Source organism: Heptranchias perlo, chromosome 11 (genome assembly GCF_035084215.1).
Source record: "Heptranchias perlo isolate sHepPer1 chromosome 11, sHepPer1.hap1, whole genome shotgun sequence".
NCBI classification, from domain to species: Eukaryota; Metazoa; Chordata; class Chondrichthyes; order Hexanchiformes; family Hexanchidae; genus Heptranchias; species Heptranchias perlo.
This window is the reverse complement of record NC_090335.1, coordinates 333,371-356,177: the sequence shown is the minus strand read 5'-3', so window position 1 is coordinate 356,177 and position 22,807 is coordinate 333,371. Positions and strand designations below refer to the sequence as shown.

The following is a 22,807-nucleotide window of genomic DNA, read 5'->3' as shown; positions in this document are numbered from 1 at the left end:
TCGTGGTCCATATCGGTATCAACGACATAGGTTAAAAAAAGGGATGAGGTCCTGCAAGGTGAATTTAAGGAGTTAGGAGATAAATTAAAAAGCAGGACTTCAAAAGGTAGTGATCTCAGGATTACTACCGGTGCCACGTGCTAGTGAGTATAGGAACAGGAGAATAGACCGGATGAATGCGTGGCTGCAGGGATGGTGTAGGAGGGAGGAATTTAGATTCCTGGGACATTGGGACCGGTTCTGGGGAGGGTGGGACCTGTACAAGTGGGACGGGTTACACCCGAGCAGGACCGGGACCAATGTCCTCGCGGGATTGTTTGCTAGTGCTGTTGGGGAAGGTTTAAACTAGAGTGGCAGGGGGATGGGAACCTGAGAGGGGAGTCAGAAGGGAGTAAAGTTGAGAGCAGCAAGAGAGGGGAAAACCCAGGGGAAATTTACAATACAAATGGTACAAACAGTTGTTCAAGAACAAGTGAAAGGGAAAAGCGTAGAGCAGCAGAAAGAAAGTGTACTTTAGGCACTACAGATAAAGTGAAAACTAGAAGGCGTAAGGCGATTAACCCAGCATCAAAGCTGAAGGTCAGGCGAGGGTGTGTGGCCCAACTAAGAGTTCTATATATAAATATACGGAGTATAAGGAATAAATTAAATGAACGACAGGTTCAAATTCAAATTGGAGGGTATGACATGATAGTTATTGCTGAGACATGGCTGCAGGATGGCCAGGATTGGGAACTAAATATACCGGGATATAAGCTCTACAGGAGAGACAGGGAAAATGGAAGAAGGGGAGGAGTAGCCTTAATGATCAGAGATGAAATCACTTCAATGATAAAGGAGGATATAACGAGAGGTAAGCAGCCAACAGAGACCTTATGGGTTGAATTGAGAAATAGGAAAGGATCTAAGGCTATAGTGGGAATTGTGTATAGGACCCCTGGCAGCAGCTCTGAAGTGCTGGATTGTATAAATTGTATTCTCTGGAGTTTAGAAGGTTAAGGGGTGATCTGATCGAAGTTTATAAGATATTAAGGGGAACGGATAGGGTGGATAGAGAGAAACTATTTGCGCTGGTTGGGGATTCTAGGAGAAGGGGGCACAGTCTAAAAATTAGAGCCAGACCTTTCAGGAGTGAGATTAGAAAACATTTCTACACACAAAGGGTGGTAGAAGTTTGGAACTCTCTTCTGCAAACAGCAATTGATACTAGCTCAATTGCTAAATTTAAACGTGAGATAGATAGCTTTTTGGCAACCAAAGGTATTAAGGGATATGGGCCAAAGGCAGGTATATGGAGCTAGATCACAGATCAGCCATGATCTTATCAAATGGCAGAGCAGGCATGAGGGGCTGAATGGCCTACTCCTGTTCCTATGTTCTTAGATTAGACAAGCGTGTAGGAAAGGCATAGTGGTCTTAATGGGGGACTTTAACCTTCACATAGATTGGGGAAAGCAGACTAGCAACTGTCAGAAAGGTAGTGAATTTCTTGAGTATGTTCGGGATAGTTTTCTACAGCAGTATGTCCTCGAGGCAACAAGGGGGCAAGCCATACTAGATTTAGTAATGAGTAATGAACCAGATTTAGTTAACGGCTTAACTGTGCGTGAACATCTATCCAATAGTGATCATAACATGATCGAGTTCAATGTAGTGTTTGAAAGGGAAAAAAGTGAGTCAGCTGCTAAGATTCTAGACTTGGGCAAGGCCGACTTCAATGGGATGAGACAGACACTGTCCACAGTAAACTGGGCAAATCTGTTCATGGGTAAAACAACTAATGATCAGTGTGAAATGTTTAAAGAAACATTTGACGTGATACAGAATCGGTTTATACCCGAGGGGCAAGAACTCTACTTGCCAAAAAGCACAGCCGTGGACAACTAAAGAGGTAAGGGACAGTATAAGACATAAAGAAAGGGCATACAAAAAGGCAAAAAATGGCACAGATCCTGGTGAATGGGAAAGATACAAAGATCAACAAAGGGTCACAAAACAGATAGTAAGAGCTACAAAAAGAGAGTATGAAAAGAAACTCGCAAGGGATATCAAAACCAATACGAAGAACTTTTATAGTTACATTAGGAAAAAGAGGGTGGTCAGGAGCAGTGTTGGCCCCTTAAAAACTGAAAGTGGGGATATTGTCATTGACAATGGGGAAATGGCGGACATGTTGAACGATTACTTTGCGTCAGTATTTACAGTAGAAAAAGAGGATAGCATGCCGAAAATCCCAAGAAAACTTATATTGAATCGGGGACAGGGACTCGATAAAATTAATATAAGTAAAGCAACAATAATGAAGAAAATAATAGCACCAGATGGTTTCCATCCCAGGGTTTTAAAGGAAGTAGGTGAGCACATTGCGGATGCCCTAACTATAATTTTTCAAAGTTCTCTAGATTCAGGAACTGTCCCACTGGATTGGAAAATTCCACGTCACTCCGCTTTTTAAGAATGGAGAGAGAGGGAAACCAGGGAATTATAGACCAGTTAGCCTAACATCTGTTGTGGGGAAAATGCTGGAGTCTATAATTAAGGATAGGGTGACTGAACACCTCGAGAATTTTCAGTTAATCAGAGGGAGCCAGCATGGATTTGTGAAAGGTAGGTCATGCCTGACAAACCTGATTGAATTTTTTGAAGAGGTGACTAAAGTAGTGGGCAGGGGAATGTCAATGGATGTTATTTATATGGACTTCCAGAAGGCATTTGATAAGGTCCCACATAAGAGACTGTTAGCTAAGATAGAAGCCCATGGAATCGAGGGAAAAGTACGGACTTGGTTAGGAAGCTGGCTGAGCGAAAGGCGATAGAGTAGGGATAGTGGGTAGGTACTCACATTGGCAGGATGTGACTAGTGGAGTCCCGCAGGGATCTGTCTTGAGGTCTCAATTATTCACAATATTTATTAACGACTTAGATAAAGGCATAGAAAGTCTCATATCTATCATATCTAAGTTTGCTGTTGACACAAAGATTGGTGGCATTGTAAGCAGTGTAGATGAAAACATAAAATTACAAAGCGATATTGATAGATTAGGTGAATGGGTAAAACTGTGGCAAATGGAATTCAATGTAGACAAATGTGAGGTCATCCACTTTGGATCAAAAAAGGATACAACAAGGGACTTTCTCAGTGGATGTCCAAAGGGACCTAGGGGTTCAGGTACATAGATCATTGAAGTGTCATGAACAGGTGCAGAAAATAATCAATAAGGCTAATGGAATGCTGGCCTTTATATCCAGAGGAGTGGAGTACAAGGGGGCAGAAGTTATGCTGCAGCTATACAAAACCCTGGTTAGACCGCACCTGGAGTACTGTGAGCAGTTCTGGGCACCGCACCTTTGGAAGGACATACTGGCTTTGGAGGGAGTGCAGCATAGGTTTACTAGAATAATACCCAGACTTCAAGGGTTAAGTTAAGAGGAGAGATTACACAAATTGGGGTTGTATTCTCTGGAGTTTCGAAGGTTAAGGGGTGATCTGATCGAAGTTTATAAGATATTCAGGGGAACAGATAGGGTGGATAGAGAGGAACTATTTCCGCTTGTTGGGGATTCTAGGAGTGGGGGAACAGTCTAAAAATTAGAGCCAGACCTTTCAGGGGTGAGATTAGAAAACATTTCTACACACAAAGGGTGGTAGAAGTTTGGAACTCTCTTCCGCAAACAGCAATTGATACTAGCTCAATTGCTAAATTTAAATCTGAGTTAGATAGCTTTTTGGCAAAAGTATTAAGGGATATGGGCCAAAGGCAGGTATATGGAGTTAGATCACAGATCAGCCATGATCTTATCAAATAGTGGAGCAGGCACGAGTGGCTGAATGGCCTACTCCTGATCCTATGTTCCTAAGTTACATGGATAGACTGGAGAATCTGGGGTTGTTCTCCTTGGAACAGAGACGGTTCTGAAGAGATTTGATAGATGTATTCAAAATCACGAAGGGTCTAGACAGAGTTGATAGAGAGAAATTGACGGAAGGGTCAAGAACCAGAGGACTGGCAGGTGATTGGCAAAAGAACCAAAGGTGACAAGAGAAAAAATTTTTGTTACACAGTGAGTGGTTAGGATCTGGAATGCACTGCCCGAGGGGCCTTCAAAAGGGAACTGGATAAGTACTTGAAAGGAAAAAATTTTCAGGGGGTTGGGGAAAGGGCAGGACTAGCTCGATTGCTCTTGCATAGAGCCGGCGCAGACTCGATGGGCCGAATGGCCTCCTTCCGTGCTGTAACCTTTCTATGATTAACCCGTGCCTTTTTAAATGACAATTTAAGCTGTCCCTCAGAATTGATTACAATAATTTGCCCACCACCAAGGTTAGACCCACTGGCCTATAATTACTCAGTCTATCCCTTTTTCACCAACGGTATGTTAGCAGTCCTACAATCTTCCGGCACCATGCCCGTAGCCAGGGAGGATTGGAAAATGACGGTCAGAGCCTCCGTGATTTCCTCCCTTGCTTCTCTCAACAGTCTGGGATACATTTCATCCGAGCCTGGCGATTTATCTACTTTCAAAGATGCTAATTCCCTTAATACTTCCTCTCCCACTATGTTTATCCCATCCAATATTTCACACTCCTCCTCCTTAACCATAATCTCTGCATTGTCTCCCTCTTTTGTGAAGACAGACGCAAAGTATTCATTAAGAACCATATCAACATCTTCCACCTCCACACACAGGTTACCTTTTTGGTCTCTAATTCTCTTGCTCTTTATATATTTATAAAACATCTTTGGGTTTTCCTTGATTTTACTTGCCAATATTTTTTCATGCCCTCTCTCTCTGCTTTCCTAATTTCCTTTTTAATTTCACCCCTGCACTTTCTATACTCCTCTAGGCTCTCTGCAGTATTGAGCTCTCGGTATCTGACATAAGCTTCCCTTTTTTGCCTTATGTTACCCTGTACGCTCCTGGTCATTCAGGGGGCTGTAGATTTGGCAGTCCCACCCTTTCCCTTTGTGCGAACGTATTTGTTCTGAACCCTCACTATCTCTCCCTTGAATGCCTCCCACTGCTCTGACACTGATTTACCTTCAAGTAGCTGTTTCCAGTCCACTTTTGTTAAATCACTTCTTAGCCTTTCCCCAGTCGAGAACTTTTACTCCTGTTCTATCTTTGCCCTTTACCATAACTACGCTAAATCTAACTGAATTATGACCAGCAAAATGTTTTCCACCTGCCCAGCTTCATTCCCTAAAACTAAGTCCAAAGCTGCCCCTCTCATTGGGCTTGCTACCTACTGGCTGAAAAAGTTCGCCTGAATGCAACTGAAGAATTCTGCGTCCTCTATACCTTTTATACTGTGGTGTTATATATTTTGTGTTTCAAAACACATAATATATATTAAATGAGAGCTGACTTTAAAGTGAATTACATGCCATTCATGTCACTTTAGATTCACATCTGAATAATAAACTGCAATAAAACCATTTTCAGAGACCCAAGGCCTGTACTAAACAGTAAGACTCAATGATTGATGTAAAAAAAAGGAGTACATGCCTTTTCAGTGCGTTCTGCCACATTTCTCCATGTGTACAAACTCTTCACTCTGTTGTGGATTGTTTCGGCTGGTGGCAGTATCCCTAGCCGTTGCTGAGTAATGGCAGTTTCCAATCCCTCACACAAGGACTTTACAGTGGGCTCACACAAGATGATAAGATCCTCAGGTAAAACTTCTGGTACCCCACCAACCTTGGTACTGACAACCTATTGCAAGAGCAGAAACCAGTTTTGAAGCTAGATTAGGAGGAAAAATACAAACACATAACGGAGCTTATAGTGTATAATGATGAATAAAGAATAAGAACCTTCACTGGAGGATGCAGTGTGTCAGAGCGACTGGGCTCAGGTGACACATGGATCTCTCCAGTTAATAAGTTTCCCCATCCCAGTCGTGCTATCACTCGTCAAAGGCACACCCAGCCCAGTCGACCCTGCAAAGTCCTCCTCACTAACATCTGGGATTGGTGCTAAACTTGACAGAGCTGTCACACAGACCAGTCAAGCAACAGCCTGACATAGTCATACTCACAGAATACCTACCAGTCAACACCCCAGACCCCTCCATCATCATTCCTGGGTACATCCTGTCCCAACGGCAGGACAGACCTTTGAGGTGGGGGCACAGTAATATATGTGTTGGGGGTGAGGGGGGAGAAATGGCGCTGGGAGTGCTCAACATTGACTCCAGACCCCAGGAAGTCTCATGGTTTCAGGTCAAACATGAGCAAGGTGGTAATCAGCAGGAGGTTTTCCTGCTGATTACCACCTACAACTGATGAATCAGTACTCCATGTTGAACACCACTTGGAGGAAGCACTGAGGGTAGCAAGGGCACAGAATATACTCTGGCTGAAGGACTTCACTGTCCATCACTAAGAGTGGCTTGGTACCACCATCAATGACTAACCCCTAAAGGATATAGCTGCCAGACTTGAATTGCAGCAGGTGGTTAGAAAACCAACACGAGGGAATAACCTACTTGACCTCGTCCTCACCTATATACCTGCTGAAGATGCATCTGTCCATAACAGTAATGGTTGGAGTGACCACTGCACAGTCTTGTGAAGGCAAAGTCAAAACTTCACGATGACCATACCCTCCATCTTGTCACGTGGCACTATCACCGTGCTGAGCAGGATAGATTGACAGAGCTAGCTGTTCCAAATTTGACATCCATGAGGTGATGTGGGGCATCAGCAGCAGAATTGTATTTCGCCACAATTAGTAATCTCATAGCCCCGCATCTACCTCACTCCTCCATCACCATCAAGCCTGGTAACCAACCCTGGTTTAATGAGTGTGGTGATGCATGCTGGGAGCAGCACCAGGGTGATGCATGCTAAGCTGCAAAAGTACTATGCTATGGACAGAACTAAGCGATCCCACAACCAATGGATCAGGTCTAAGCTCCGCAGTCCTGCCACATCCAGTCTTAAATGGTGGTGGATAATTGAGCAACTAAAGGGGGAGGAGGAGGCTCCATGAACATCCCCATCCTCAGTTACGGCAGAGCCCAGTACAGGAGAGCAAAAGTAAGGAATCTTACAACACCAGGTTATAGTCCAACAAATTTATTTTAAAATCACAAGCTTTCGGAGATTATCTCCTTCGTCAGATGAATGAATGAAAAGGTTCTCAAATCGCATATCTTATACGATGTTGGGACAGCATCACACCAATCAAAAGGTGTCGTTGTTATTCAAACAGGCCAGTCACGGAGAACAGCACGTCCCAGTACACTCGATATACATTGTGTCTTTTACACAGGCAGGCAGAAAGAAACTCAAAATGGCAGAGAGAGAGAGAGAGAGAGAATTTTAAAAAACATATACATTTTTTCCCCCTTTTTGCTGGTGGGGTTACGTGTAGCGTGACATGAACCCAAGATCCCGGTTGAGGCCGTCCTCATGGGTGCGGAAGACGGGCACCTCAGCACCTCACTCTACCGCAAGCCCACGGACAACCTCACGATGCTCCACTTTTCCAGCTTCCACCCCAACCACGTCAAAGAGGCCATCCCCTATGGACAGGCCCTACGAATACACAGGATCTGCTCAGACGAGGAGGAACGCGATGGACACCTACAGACGCTGAAAGACGCCCTCGTAAGAACGGGATATGACGCTCGACTTGTCGATCGACAGTTCCGACGGGCCACAGCGAAGAATCACATAGACCTCCTCAGAAGACAAACACGGGACGCAACCAACAGAGTACCCTTCGCCGTCCAGTACTTCCCTGGAGCGGAGAAACTACACCATGTTCTCCGCAGCCTTCAACATGTCATCGATGACGACGAACACCTCGCTAAGGCCATCCCCACGCCTCCACTGCTCGCCTTTAAACAGCCACCCAACCTCAAACAGACCATCGTTCGCAGCAAATTACCCAGTTTTCAGGAGAACAGCGTCCACGACACCACACAACCCTGCCACGGCAACCTCTGCAAGACTTGCCAGATCATCGACACGGATACCACCATCACACGAGAGGACACCACCCACCAGGTACATGGTTCATACTCCTGTGACTCGGCCAACGTTGTTTACCTCATACGTTGCAGGAAAGGATGCCCCGGAGCATGGTACATTGGCGAGACCATGCAGACGCTGCGACAACGGATGAACGGACACCGCGCAACAATCGCCAAACAGGAGGGTTCCCTCCCAGTCGGGGAACACTTTAGCAGTCAAGGACATTCAGCCACCGATCTTCGGGTAAGCGTTCTCCAAGGCGGCCTTCGAGACACACGACAACGCAAAATCGTCGAGCAGAAGTTGATAGCCAAGTTCCGCACCCATGAGGACGGCCTCAACCGGGATCTTGGGTTCATGTCACGCTACACGTAACCCCACCAGCAAAAAGGGGGAAAAAATGTATATGTTTTTTAAAATTCTCTCTCTCTCTCTCTGCCATTTTGAGTTTCTTTCTGCCTGCCTGTGTAAAAGACACAATGTATATCGAGTGTACTGGGACGTGCTGTTCTCCGTGACTGGCCTGTTTGAATAACAACGACACCTTTTGATTGGTGTGATGCTGTCCCAACATCGTATAAGATATGCGATTTGAGAACCTTTTCATTCATTCATCTGACGAAGGAGATAATCTCCGAAAGCTTGTGATTTTAAAATAAATTTGTTGGACTATAACCTGGTGTTGTAAGATTCCTTACATTTGTCCACCCCAGTCCATCACCGGCATCTCCACATCAGGAGAGCAAAAGACAAGGCTGAAGTGTTCACAACCATCTTCAGTCAGAAGTGCCGAGTGGATGATCTATCTCAACCTCCTCCCGAGGTCCCACCATCAGATTCCAGTCTTCAGCCAATTCGATTCACTCCACGAGATCTCAAGAACGGCTGAGTACATTGGACACAGCAAAGGCTACAAGTCCCAACAACATGCTAACTGTAGTGCTGAATACCTGTGCTTAACCAGCCGCGCTCCTAGCTAAGCTGATCCAATACAGCTACAACACTGACATCTATCCGACAATATTGGAATTTCCCAGGTATGTCCTGTCCACAAAAAGCAGGACAAATCCAACCTGGCCAATTAATGGGGATCAGAGGGAAAACTCTCCAGTCAGTGGAGTTCCTAGCACAAAGGAAGATGGTTGCGGTTGTTGGAGGCCAATCATCTCAGCCCCAGGACATCGCTGCAGGAGTTTCTCAGGGCAATGTCCTAGGCCCAGCTATCTTCAGCTGCTTCATCAATGACCTTCCCTCCATCATAAGTCAGAAGTGAGAATGTTCGTGGATGATTGGAGCTGAACAATGAAGCAGTCCTTGCCTACACACAGCAAGATCAAGACAACATCTGGGCTTGGGCTAATAAGTAGCAAGTAACATATGCGCCAGACAATGACCACCTCCAATAAGAGAGCCTAACCACCCCTCTTTGATATTCAATGGCACTACCATCGCTGAGTCCCCCACCATCAACATACTGGGGGTCACCATGGATTAGGGCCTTAATTAGACTAGCACATAAACGCTGTGGCTACTAGAGCAAGTCAAAGGCTGGGTATTTTGCAGCGAGTGGCTTCCCCCCGACACCCCAAAGCCTCTCGACAATTACAGCACACAAGTCAGGAGTGCGATGGAATACTCTTTACTTGCCTGGATTGGTGCAGCTGCAACAATACAAGAAGCTCGACACCGTTCAGGACAGAGCAGTCCGCTTGATTGGCACCTTGTCCAATAGCTTAAACTTCCGGTCCCTCCACCACCATCGTACCATGGCTACAGTCTATACTATCTACAAGATGCACTACAGCAACTCGCCATGACGTCTTCGGCAGCACCTCCCAAACCCATGACCTCCATCACCCAGAAGCACAAGGGAAGCAATTGCATGGGAACATTATCACCTCCAATGCAAACACCATCCTGTCTTGGACATGTATCATCGTTCCTTCATTGTTGCTGGGTCAAATTCCTGGAACTCCTTACCTAACAGTGTTGAAAGTACCTTCACCACACAGGCTGCAGTGTTTCAAGAAGAAGGCCGACCACCTTTCAAGGTGCAACTAGGGATGGGCAATGTCTTGCCAGTGACACCCACATCTCGAAGAGTGATAAATAAAAAACGAGGTGCCTTCCCACAAAGAGGGACAAAAAAAGAAATTGTATTTCTATTACCTCTTTCATGACCTCAGGACGTCCCAAAGCGCTTTACAACCAATGAAGTATGTTTTGAAGTGCAGTCACTGTTGTAATGTAAATGAAAAAAATTGATGTTCTAGGTAGCTCACACACCTTTTCTGGCACCTAGTTACAAATTGAAATTGGTAGCTGCCTGGAAGAAGGTGGACATTTGCCCACTCTACTGGCTGCATGTGCAGTGTATGACATGGGAAGGAAAGAGAAAATAGGTACTCACTTACAAAGAAGAATTGTCATTAGAATACTTGAGGTTTGATGTTAAGTTCATACTGTAAGCTTACTGTACCCAAAAAGACAAACAGGTTTCTAGTGTTCAAAAACTTTTACACATATGATCTTAAGCAATTTAGTAATTTCAATGATGTACATGTAAATTTAAACGGCCCAGATTTTCCTGTCAAAATAACAGTGAGGCAAATGGCGCTCAGGGTTATTTACATACAAATCGCACAGCAACTTCAGGCGAGAGCCGACGTGCGTGCGGTTAAACGCAAAAATCCGGAAGTTGCTGTCCAAGATGCGCCGTTCCGCCATTAGCTTTGTGAAAGTGGCATTTCGCTGTCTGACTCACCATTGAAATGCATCGAACTGCGTGAAGTTGCTGTATTGGCACTGTAGATTCGAGCTAAACTCGCCACAGAAAGTTAAGGCTTGTCCATTTCAGTCTGAGTACTCTTAACTACCGCCAAACAATCTCTCTGGCACTGAAAATTAACTATCACAAGTCTCATTCCTTCAGCTTTTAATTGTTGTTGGAGATTTATAAATTTAATTTAAATTACATTTTTTAAAAAACTTTTTCTTTGTCTCTTTATCCAATCCTTTTCCCTCGCTATTTCGCTTACTGTATCTGATTTGACATTGAATTCACTATTCTAACTTAGGCATTCTGATTCAGACTCTGCGCTGTTCATTTCACAATCCTTCAATCTGATTGGTTAAGGAGATACCCAGTTGCTTGCCCCGTTCACACAGGTCCCAGGTGCCTACTGTGCCATTTTCATCTCCTACTTACAGCAAGTTGCCGTGCAAAAGCTCATGGAAATTTAACGGGCTAGGGCACGTCTAACTAATAGCTACAGAAAATTCTGGCCCAATGTTAATTAAGTTCCTTAGGGTACATTAGCACTCCCTGTTATAGATTTTCTTTCTCTTGGAAAAATAAAACTAAGTTTAATCTGTTTTTAATGAAGAATAGGGGGCTTTGATTAGGAAGATTATCTTCAAATGAGTAATAACGTGAACCCCACTGGTTGACAGATGCACCAGATGTGATAATAACTGACTTAGAGCCTCCATACCATGGAACAGGACATTTTGGAAATGCTTTACCTGGAGACCACAACTTGCTCCTTCAACTATTGCCATACAAAAGGCTTCCGTCAGAGAAGTGTTGAGGAAAATGTGACCCTGCACCAAAACATTTCTCACATCTTTGTGCTCAAGTGCACCCAGAAGGCGTACTCTGTAAGAAAAAATATGAGCAGCATCTTACAAAATAGCTAAAAACAAAGATACATATATTCTTATATTTAACTGGCAACACATACTGTTTTACTATCAGTGATTGCACTAAATATGGAGCAATTTGGTGTTTAACTTTTAAACAGGTTTTGGGGATGTAAGTTCTGCAGCAGGATAAGATTTACTGGGCATGTTATTAACAGTTTGTTAGATTTTTATTTAAAATAAAAGATAAACAATATCCTTGCTGTTGAATAACCAACAACAGCTAACCTTTTATTAGGCACTCCTTTTTAAATAAGCTATTTATTTAATAACAGGAAATAGACAGGCAATCAATCACAATAACATACAGCAATAAAGCACTTAAAATTCAATTCTTAATTACCTATCTAACATAATCAAGTGTCACTCAGCCACAAGCTTTGACTAAATATTGCCAAATTATCCTGTAATCACTTAAGTATGAAACGAGTTTACAAAAATGAGCAGGGGGGAAAGGGACATTGAGAAGCCTGATCACAGGTGACTCACAGTTCAGTGAGGCTTACCAGCCTCGATTAAAGAACTCGCACATATAGCTGGCCGAGCAGACGCAGGACGTCCCGTCCAGCTGGACTGTCCCCCACCACCTGTCCCAGGTAGAGAAGCTACTGAAGAGGAACCCCTTCGACTACAAGTTCGTCAGACAGTGGTGGACACAGAACGTTCCTCCCCGCTGCAGCCTCGAGGGCAGCTCACAGTGGCACTGAGATTCCATGTGTGTTGGGAGGACAGCACTGGGCGGGCCCTTCTCACCACCATCCAGACTACATCCTGGTGCCTGTTGGTCAGTTCTGGCGACGAGACGTTCTGCCAAATGGCATCGACCATCTAGTCGTGGAACTGCCCAATCGGGTCCACCCTCCATTTCCCTGCAGGACTCTCGGAACGTTCCGTGTCGACCGCTGTCTGACGAACTTATAGTCGAAGGGGTTCCTCTTCAGTAACTTCTCTACCTGGGACAGGTGCTGTGGGACGCACTGAAGCGAGGTGCGGCCTACGCAATGGCTCTATGGGAAAGGCCACCCCACCTTGTATTGTACAGAATGTATTAGAAGATATGTACCGTGTTTTGAATTGTAAAAATTAGATCATAGTTTGTACAATCTGCATTGTATTGGTTCAAAATATATTGCTTGAAATTGTGTCTTTTTACTGTGAACCATATCTTTAAATTTTATAAAGTATATTTTGAAATATAAAAAAAACTTGCATATGTAGCACCTTTCACAATGTTCCAAAACACTTTACAGCCAATGGAGTACTTTTGAAGTGTATAAGCAGCAACACGATAATGACCAGATAATCTGTTTTCGTAATGTTGGCTGAGGACACCACTGCTCTTCTTTGAATAGTGTCGTGGGACCTTTTACGTCCACCTGAGGGGGCAGACAGGGCCTCGGTTTAACGTCTCCTCTGAAAGACGCCACCTTCAACAGTGCAACACTCCCTCAGTACTGAAGTATCAGGCTAGATAATTCATTGTAGGGGAACAGCAGGCAGTGCAAGAGAGGGTTATTGAAAGAAAGCTGATTACCCATGTGTCTTCTGTTCTCTCTGAACTGTCACTTCTTAATTAGTATCTTTTACAGACCATGCATCACAATAAAATTTATGTGCTATGAATCGTGAAATTTCAATACAAAGCACATTATTGAGTCACATGTTTATCTAGTAAAGGAAAAACCTTTTCTAACAACTTTACAGGTCAACGGTGCTCCTTTAACACAAATGTACTATTAAACTATTTTTAAAGCAAACACAATTTTCTGATAAAAATTACAAAGTGACACCCCTCTTCAGGACATCAGGGTCTAGAAATTCAGTCATGGCGAGTTGCCATGACCTTCCCTCCAGTCATGAGTCATGTTCGCTGATGACTGCACAGTTCAGTTCCATTCGCAACCCCTCAGATAATGAAGCAGTCCGTGCCCGCATGAAGCAAGACCTGGACAACATCCAGGCTTGGGCTGATAAGTGGCAAGTAACATTCGCGCCAGACAAGTGCCAGGCAATGACCATCTCCAACAAGAGAGAGTCTAACCACCTCCCCTTGACATTCAACGGCATTACCGTCGCCGAATCCCCCACCATCAACATCCTGGGGGTCACCATTGACCAGAAACTTAACTGGACCAGCCATATAAATACTGTGGCTACGAGAGTAGGTCAGAGGCTGGGTATTCTGCGGCGAGTGACTCACCTCCTGACTCCCCAAAGCCTTTCCACCATCTACAAGGCACAAGTCAGGAGTGTGATAGAATACTCTCCACTTGCCTGGATGAGTGCAGCTCCAACAACACTCAAGAAGCTCGACACCATCCAAGATAAAGCAGCCCGCTTGATTGGCACCCCATCCACCACCCTAATCATTCACTCCCTTCACCACCGGCGCACTGTGGCTGCAGTGTGTACCATCCACAGGATGCACTGCAGCAACTCGCCAAGGCTTCTTCGACAGCACCTCCCAAACCCGCGACCTCTACCACCTAGAAGGACAAGAGCAGCAGGCACATGGGAACAACACCACCTGCACGTTCCCCTCCAAGTCACACACCATCCCGACTTGGAAATATATCGCCGTTCCTTCATTGTCGCTGGGTCAAAATCCTGGAACTCCCTTCCTAACAGCACTGTGGGAGAACCGTCACCACACGGACTGCAGCGGTTCAAGAAGGCGGCTCACCACCACCTTCTCGAGGGCAATTAGGGATGGGCAATAAATGCCGGCCTTGCCAGCGACGCCCACATCCCGTGAACGAATAATTTTTAAAAATGCCTGAAAATTGGGTGCAGGAACCATGTGAAATTGGTGCTGCCAGCTCTTCATAATGAGTCAGGAGCACAGCCAGCACTATCCACGCTCTTCATAATGAGTCAGGAGCACAGCCAGCACTATCCACACTATTCATAATGAGTCAGGAGCACAGCCAGCACTATCCACACTCTTCATAATGAGTCAGGAGCACAGCCAGCACTATCCACGCTATTCATTTGCTGTGCACTTATTTGGGGAGCGGGAAATCGAGCTTCTCAAATGCCATTTAAAGGCAGCCAGCACCTCTTAAAGGAGAGATTCTCCCCAGCTTCTCTGATGCCGCTTTGGAGGCCCTGGGCCAGGTGGAGGGAGATCCCGTTCCCCCTGGGAGGTAGGAAGCCCTCCAGGCAACAACTGCACCACCAGTGGGAAGAAGTCAGAGGAGGTTAATGCCAGGAGCTCAGCTCTCAGGACATGACAATAATGCAGGAAAACGTTCAACGTTCTCACTAGAGTTGTTAAAGTGAGAACATTATCTCTCATCATTTACTCTCTCCTCACATCTGAAGCCTCTATTCGCAATACTCCCCTCCCCCCGCTCCCTCCTACAATCACTGCACCACACTTCACTCCTCCACCTCCTCCTTATACTCACACATTCTGCACCTGCTACTCTCACCACTATTTTAACCCATTCTTCATATTTTTCCCACGTGAACTATTCAACCATAACAGGCACATTCTCCACACCTCACAACGCTGTTACTAACACATTCCCTTCTTCCTTGCAGGAGGTGGTTGCGCACAACAAAAACTTGCATTTAAATAGTGCTTTTAATGTAGTAAAACATCCCAAGGCGCTTCACAGGAGCCAATCATCAAACAAAATTTGACACCGAGCCACATAAGGTGATATTACAACAGATGACCAAAAGCTTGGTCAAAGAGATAGGTTTTAAGGAGCGTCTTAAAGGAGGAGAGAGAAGTAGAGGGGTTTAGGGAGGGAATTCCAGAGCTTAGGGCCTAGGCAGCTGCAGGCACAGCCACCAATGATGAAGTGATTAAAATCAGGGATGCACAAGAGGCAAGAATTGGAGGTGCACAGAGATCTCAGAGGGTTGTAGGGCTGGAGGAGATTACAGAGATAAGGAGGGGTGAGGCCATGGAGGGATTTGAAAACAAGGATGAGAATTTTAAAATCAAGGCATTCCCGGACCGGGAGCCAATGTAGGTCAACGAGCAAAGGGGTGATGGGTGAACGGGACTCGGCGCGAGTTAGCATATGGGCAGCAGAGTTTTGAATGAGCTCAAGTTTATGGAGGGTGGAAGATGGGAAGCCAACCAGGAAAGCATTGGAATAGTCAAGTCTAGAGGTAACAAAGGCAATAAGCAATGGCGCATGCAGCAGGAGGTTGACACCAGGAGGCCGAGCCCGCCTGCCACCCCCTCCCTCCTTGAAGATAATGTGCTGGGCATCACGGGCGGGGGGGGGGGGGGGGAGTCAAATGCCGTGGTGACCGGCAGCGCTGGAGGAGACGTTGCGCAGGGTTTCTTCACACCTTATCCTCTTTTCCCATCTTACTTCTATCTCACATTCTGCAGGACAAACGGTAGATGCTTTCACCTGCCGTTTCTCTCTCTTTGCCACTTGAGGAAGAGGAGACCAGCCTTCCCGAAGATGCACCGTCACTCGATCTGACCCCCACAAGCACCAGCTCAGAGACTGGAACCACACGCACTTTGGTGGGGGATGGGTCTTCACATAGCGAATCATTGGGCACAAGTGGGCAGGAGCCAGGGTAGGGGATGGACACCATAGGTGCCAATTCGCCGGAGGGTGAGATCACAAACCAGCACTGCTGTAGAGGACTCAGAAACTGACCTCCAGGACCCAGACTACAGACGGAGGCTGATGGGCAGACAACGGGAAATACAAGGTGCAGCGGGCAACCTGCTAGTCAGATTGTGCCATGGAAGCTCAGGCAGCTGCCACCTTGGCTCTGGGGCCAGTGTTGACAGAGGTTTCCAGAGCGTCACCTCACTCCTGCACTCTGTTCTCGTGCAGAGCAGTAGGAGTGTTAAGGCACAGTCCGAGGAGAGTGGCCTTGGGTCCATGGGAGAGGCACCTGCTGTCCTCTCAAGATGACAGAGATGCCTGGTCCACTCACTCTGCCAGTGCTCGAGTGCCACACAGCCAGCCAGGCCATACTGCCCGGCCGAGATGCTGAAGTCTGTAGCCAGGACCTCAAGGCCCAGAGCTGCTCGATGTCTCTCAACAGCCAACTACAGTGTTGTCAATGGAAGCTCAGCAGCCTCCACCCCCAAAGCTGTAGTCTCTGGTGAAACACTTTGTAGGAGCACTTGGATTGGTTAACAAGCCCACAAGACAGGCAACAAGGGTAATTCGCAATTATTCTTGTTACCTCCCGTCAGTCTACTCTCAATCATCAACAAAGTGATGGAAGGTGTCGTCGACAGTGCTATCAAGCGGCACTTACTCACCAATAACCTGCTCACCGATGCTCAGTTTGGGTTCCGCCAGGACCACTCGGCTCCAGACCTCATTACAGCCTTGGTCCAAACATGGACAAAAGAGCTGAATTCCAGAGGTGAGGTGAGAGTGACTGCCCTTGACATCAAGGCAGCATTTGACCGAGTGTGGCACCAAGGAGCCCTAGTAAAATTGAAGTCAATGGGAATCAGGGGGAAAACTCTCCAGTGGCTGGAGTCATACCTCGCACAAAGGAAGATGGTAGTGGTTGTTGGAGGCCATCATCTCAGCCCCAGGACATTGCTGCAAGAGTTCCTCAGGGCAGTGTCCTAGGCCCAACCATCTTCAGCTGCTTCAACAATGACCTTTCCTCCATCATAAGGTCAGAAATGGGGATGTTTGCTGATGATTGCACAGTGTTCAGTTCGATTCGCAACCCCTCAGATAATGAAGCAGTCCGTGCCCACATGCAGCAGGACCTGGACAACATCCAGGCTTGGGCTGATAAGTGGCAAGTAACATTCACGCCAGACAACTGCCAATGACCATCTCCAACGAGAATCCAACCACCTCCCCTTGACATTCAACGGCATTACCATCGCCAAATGCCCCACCATCAACATCCTGGAGGTCACCATTGACCAGAAACTTAACTGGACCAGCCACATAAATACTGTGGCTACAAGAGCAGGTCAGAGGCTGCGTGTTCTGCGGTGAGTGACTCACCTCCTGACTCCCCAAAGCCTTTCCACCATCTACAAGGCACAAGTCAGGAGTGTGATGGAATACTCTCCACTTGCCTGGATGAGTGCAACTCCAACAACACTCAAGAAGCTCGACACCATCCAGGACAAAGCAGCCCAATTAATTGGCTCCCTGAAGACCCGCTGTGGATATGGCCTCCCGCGCAGTGCCCTCCTCCTCCCTCTTCTCCCAGCTGCCCCGGATCTCTCCTGTCTTCCTTGCTGCTCCCCCTCATCCTCCAGCCCCAAATGTAGACTTACAATAACACTATTTTGAAGACAGGCAAAAGGAGTCCCATACTAGCAAAAACTTGTTAGCAGAAGTCAAGTTGTAAAGGCAGAAAATAAGCCAAAAAATACCCAAAAGTAAACCAGCATCCTAAAAGGTCAAACCAGCAACTAATTTGTATGGAGTGGCTGAGCTCTTTAAATAGCACTGCTGCAGGGTCCTTGCTGCTTGTTGGAACCATGATTTACTGAGCTAGTTTTTCACATGGCAGGTCAGGGGCTGGTGCAGCGTCGGACCCTTAATAAATATTATGAGCCTTTTACATGCTTCCGGCACACGCCCTGGATGCCTATGGAGGACACGATTCAATATGGCAGGTGGTACACTTTTGGCGCAGATTGAGCCATATTGGACTCTCAGGCAGCCATTTTACGCCTGTAAAACGGGCGCAGTACGTCGAATTTCTAGGCCCACCTTTTCAAGTTGTTGTTTGCACTAAAATGTAACAGTAACCAAATGTATGGTGGCAAATTACTTTAAGGTACATTTTTTTTTAAAAAGTGAACTATTAGAAACTAGGAATTAAAAGTTACTGAAGTAAATGGACCAATATTTCCCAACCTATACACCTCCATGATTTTTATTTAAATATTAATTTTCAAAATAATTATTTACTTGGCTCCTTGGTGGAGCCCTGCAAGCCATCCTTTTCATTCTGCCGAAACCAAAGCATGCTAGGGTGAGCATTCTGCTCCAATGCAGTAAGCTAGGACATACAGAACGAAGGGTAGCCCTGTAAGTATATATGAATGTTAAATAAAAGTAATTTACAGGTAAGTATTTAGCATTATTACTTTTTCCTTCAATGCTACTTAAATTATGTTGAAAATCTAAACATGCATCACACTCACCCCTACAAAATCTACAGTTGTATCCATACAAAGGGTATAATTTGAATTCTAATTCCAAACAAAATACTGTAGTTAAACCATTTTGGGAATGAGTCCAACAATACTGCAGTTTCTCCCCAACAAAACTGAAGTACGGAAATGTCCCACTACCTGTCATGAAGCTGGTATTTTTCCCGGACTTCCTCCAATACAATTCTTTTAGGCCCCTCACCGCCAATGAGAAAGTGCAAATCTGGATACTTCTGGCACAATTCAGGAATTATACCAGCAAGCAAATCAATTCCTAAATGTGAAAGAACAAACATTAATAATATTACTAATTTTAAAAAATGGCTTAAGTACAAACCCAGAAGAATATTAGCCATATTAGTAGGGTGTTATGTTCAAGATTCCCCAAATCAGCAAATTCAGAATGTTTTGTTATTTTTTTAAATGTCATATACACCACAGAAATTAAAGAAAAAATCCTTTTGATATCAGTACTAACTCTGTAAACACAAGAACAGCAAGTAGTGCAGGAAGTAACTGAGTGATTTCAACTTGCATTTATATAGCACCTTTAACATAGTAAAATGTCCCAATGCACTTTGCAGGAGCATAATCAGACAAAAACTGACACAGAGCCAAAGTAAACAGTGGCCCTGAATTTGCTGGAGTGGGGCGTCTCACAGCGACCGTCCTGAATTTGCTGGAGTGGGGCGTCTCACAGCGACCGTCCTGAATTTGCTGGAGTGGGGCGTCTCACAGCGACCGTCCTGAATTTGATGGAGTGGGGCGTCTCACAGCGACCGTCCTGAATTTGCTGGAGTGGGGCGTCTCACAGCGACCGTCCTGAATTTGCTGGAGTGGGGCGTCTCACAGCGACCGTCCTGAATTTGCTGGAGTGGGGCGTCTCACAGCGACCGTCCTGAATTTGCTGGAGTGGGGCGTCTCACAGCGACCGTCCTGAATTTGCTGGAGTGGGGCGTCTCACAGCGACCGTCCTGAATTGGATTTTTTCCTCACCCTTCAGATCATAATATTTTTGCACCGCAAATTGCTGGAAGTTCGAACATCGCGGGCAATGGGGCATCTGGGACCTCCTAAACATCGGGTCCAATGGGTCTATCTACTTAACCAATTAAATTTACGGATAGAGGAAGAAACAGAAGAATAACGGAGAAGGAAATAGGGTGAATTAGAGTCAAATTAGATACAGAAAGAGAAATAAAGAGGGAAAGAAAGGTTGGATTAAGAGACAGAAAAGTAAGAAATTGTTTCTTAAAAATTTAAAATACCTCTAGGAACAATTTACTACCTGCAGGAGTAAAACTCCAGTTTCAATCGTTCCCTTTCTAGGCCTCCAAGGTTGAGTTTCATGACAGGATCATAAATCATGTCATTATCAGGGTCCTTACGCCATGAAATACCAGCCTTAAAGGTCTACGACAAGACTCATTCATATTTGTGGCACAAATCCAACAATTTCTCAAGCGTCATGGGGAGGTTAACGACGAGCTCCCGTTTTTGTGAGGCTAACGGCTGAACGGTGCACAATGTCCAGCAATTTGTGGTGATTCACAGCATCCCTTCCTCACCACAACTCGCTGGGTTTTTTTACACACTAATAATGGCAGGTACCCTGAACTCACCATTATTTTTCCAGCAATTTCTGGGCTATTAGGACAGGTGACAAAGCTTGGTCAAAGAGGTAGGTTTTAAGGGGTGCCTTAAAGGAGAGTGGGGTAGAGGTGCAGAGGTTTAGAGGGGGAATTCCAAAGCTTAAGACACAGGCAGCTGAAGGCACAGTCGCCAATGGTGCGGCAAAGGAATTTGGGGATGTTCAAGAGGCCAGAATTGGAGAAACTCAGAGATTTCGGAGGGTTGTAAGGCTGGAGGTTACAGATGGAGTGGAATGGAGACACATGGCGGATGAAATTTAACAGAGAAGTGCGAAGTGATACATTTTGGCCGAAAGAATGAGGAGAGGCAATATAAACTAAATGGTACAATTCTAAAGGGGTTGCAGGAACAGAGACTTGGGGGTATACGTGCACAAATCTTTGAAGGTGGAAGGACAAGTTGAGAAGGCGGTTAAAAAAGCATACGGGATCTTGGGCTTTATAAATAGAGGCATAGAGTACAAAAGTATGGAAGTCACGATGAACCTTTATAAAACACTGGTTCGGCCAAAACTGGAGTATTGTGTCCAATTCTGGGCACCGCACTTTAGGAAAGATGTGAAGGCCTTAGTGAGGGTGCAGAAGAGATTTACTAGAATGATTCCAGGGATGCGGGATGAGGGACTTCAGTTACGTGGATAGACTGGAGAAGCTGGGGTTGTTCTCCTTAGAGCAGAGGAGGTTAAGAGAAGATTTGATAGAAGAGTTCAAAATCATGAAATGTTTAGATAAAGTAAATAAAGAGAAACTGTTCCCATTGGCGGAAGGATCGAGAACCAGAGGACAGAGGTTTAAGTGTTTGGCAGAAGAACCAAAGGCGACATGAGGAAAAACTTTTTTACACAGCGAGTGGTTATGATCTGGAATGCGCTGTCTGAAAGGGCGGTGGAGGCAGATTCTAATGTGGCTTTCAAAAGGGAATTGGATAAATATTTGAAGGGCTACGGGGAAAGAGCGGGGGAGTGGGACTTACTGGAACATTCTTACAAAGAGCCGGCATGGGGTTGATGGGCTGAACAGCCTCCTTCTGTGCTGCAACCATTCTATGATTGTACACTACTGTGGATAAAGTTGTGCCACACATTCAGGTTTTAGAATACCACAACCCCAGGAGTGCAGGAGGTCACAGAGGGAGGGGGGAGGGAGGGAGGTCACGGTCATGGAGGGGGGATCTGAAGCCACGGATGAGAGTTTTAAAACGGAGGTGTTCCCGGAGCGGGGCGACGGGGAGTCGGTGCGAGTTCGGACCCGGTGAGCCCAGGTGAAGCGGGCGAGAGGTGGGAGGAGGAGGAGGAGGAGGAGGAGGAGGGGCCCCCGGTACCTTTCCTGTACACCAGCCTGCTGACCACCACCACGGTGACGGTGCGGGGGTCGGCCCGGCCGGGCTCGGGCACGAAGTCGGTGGGGTCGACGGCGTTGGGGATGACGGAGACGATGTCGGGGCTGAGCGCGGCCCGCAGCACGGTGTTCTCCTTGCTGGTGTAGGAGACGCAGACGATGTGGTTGGTGTCGCAGAGGGAGACGGTGAGCAGCTTGTTGGTGAGCACGGAGCTGAGGTCGGCGAAGCCGAAGAGCGAGTGGTCGGTGAAGACGGTGTGGAGGCCCAGGGCGCGCGCGTGGAAGAGCGCGTCGTGCGCCATGGCCGAGAAGGAGCTGTGCGCGTGCACCAGGCTGACGCGCTCGCGCACCAGCACGCAGCGCACGAGCGGCAGGCTGTGCAGGAGGCTGGTGGCCGTCGACTGGTTGTACATGACCCGCAGCGGCAGGTAGTAGACCTTGAGGCCGTGAGTCAGGTACCGCACCCCGCGCCGCCCGCCGTACGCGTGGCTCAGCACGATCACCTTGTGGCCCCGCTCCATCAGGCACTGCGACAGCTGGTAGATGTGGCTCTCCACCCCGCCCATGTTGGGGTAGAAGAAGTCCGACACCATGCACACCCGGTGCTTGCGGCCGCGCCCCGCCGCCGGGCCCGGGCCCGGAGCGGGGAGGGCGGGGGAGGCCGCCAGCCTGCCTGCCTGCCTGCCGCGGGGCCCTGGATAGGGGGAGAGGGGGAGAGGGGCGGGGATCTCCGGGCCTCCAACCGTCACCCGCGATTCAAACCCAGCTCAACCGGCACTGCCAGAGCGAGGCCGGCCGGAAGGAGCGGGGAGGAGGCGCGGCGCTGGCGGAAACTGAGGGGGAGGGGGATCAGTGCGGGGGGGGGGGGGGGGGATCAGTGCGGGGGGGGGGGGGGGATCAGTGCGGGGGGGGGGGGGGGGGATCAGTGCGGGGGGGGGGGGGGGGGGATCAGTGCGGGGGGGGGGGGGGGGGATCAGTGCGGGGGGGGGGGG

The 22,807-nt window shown here is 46.9% G+C and overlaps 1 protein-coding gene across 1 annotated transcript in view; it reads right to left on the bottom strand.

The window, feature by feature from the left end:
• The window catches only part of piga (phosphatidylinositol glycan anchor biosynthesis, class A), a 29,242-nt gene extending 6,655 nt beyond the window's left edge, over window positions 1-22,587 (bottom strand). The window contains exons 1-4 of the mRNA XM_067992419.1: window positions 21,799-22,587; window positions 18,967-19,099; window positions 11,511-11,643; window positions 5,509-5,715 (exon numbers count right to left, since the gene is read on the bottom strand). Coding sequence (XP_067848520.1) covers window positions 5,509-5,715; window positions 11,511-11,643; window positions 18,967-19,099; window positions 21,799-22,408 — 1,083 coding nt within the window. The 5' untranslated portion in view covers window positions 22,409-22,587. The remainder of the gene's footprint in view (window positions 1-5,508; window positions 5,716-11,510; window positions 11,644-18,966; window positions 19,100-21,798) is intronic.
• Between the last annotated feature and the right edge of the window lie 220 nt (window positions 22,588-22,807).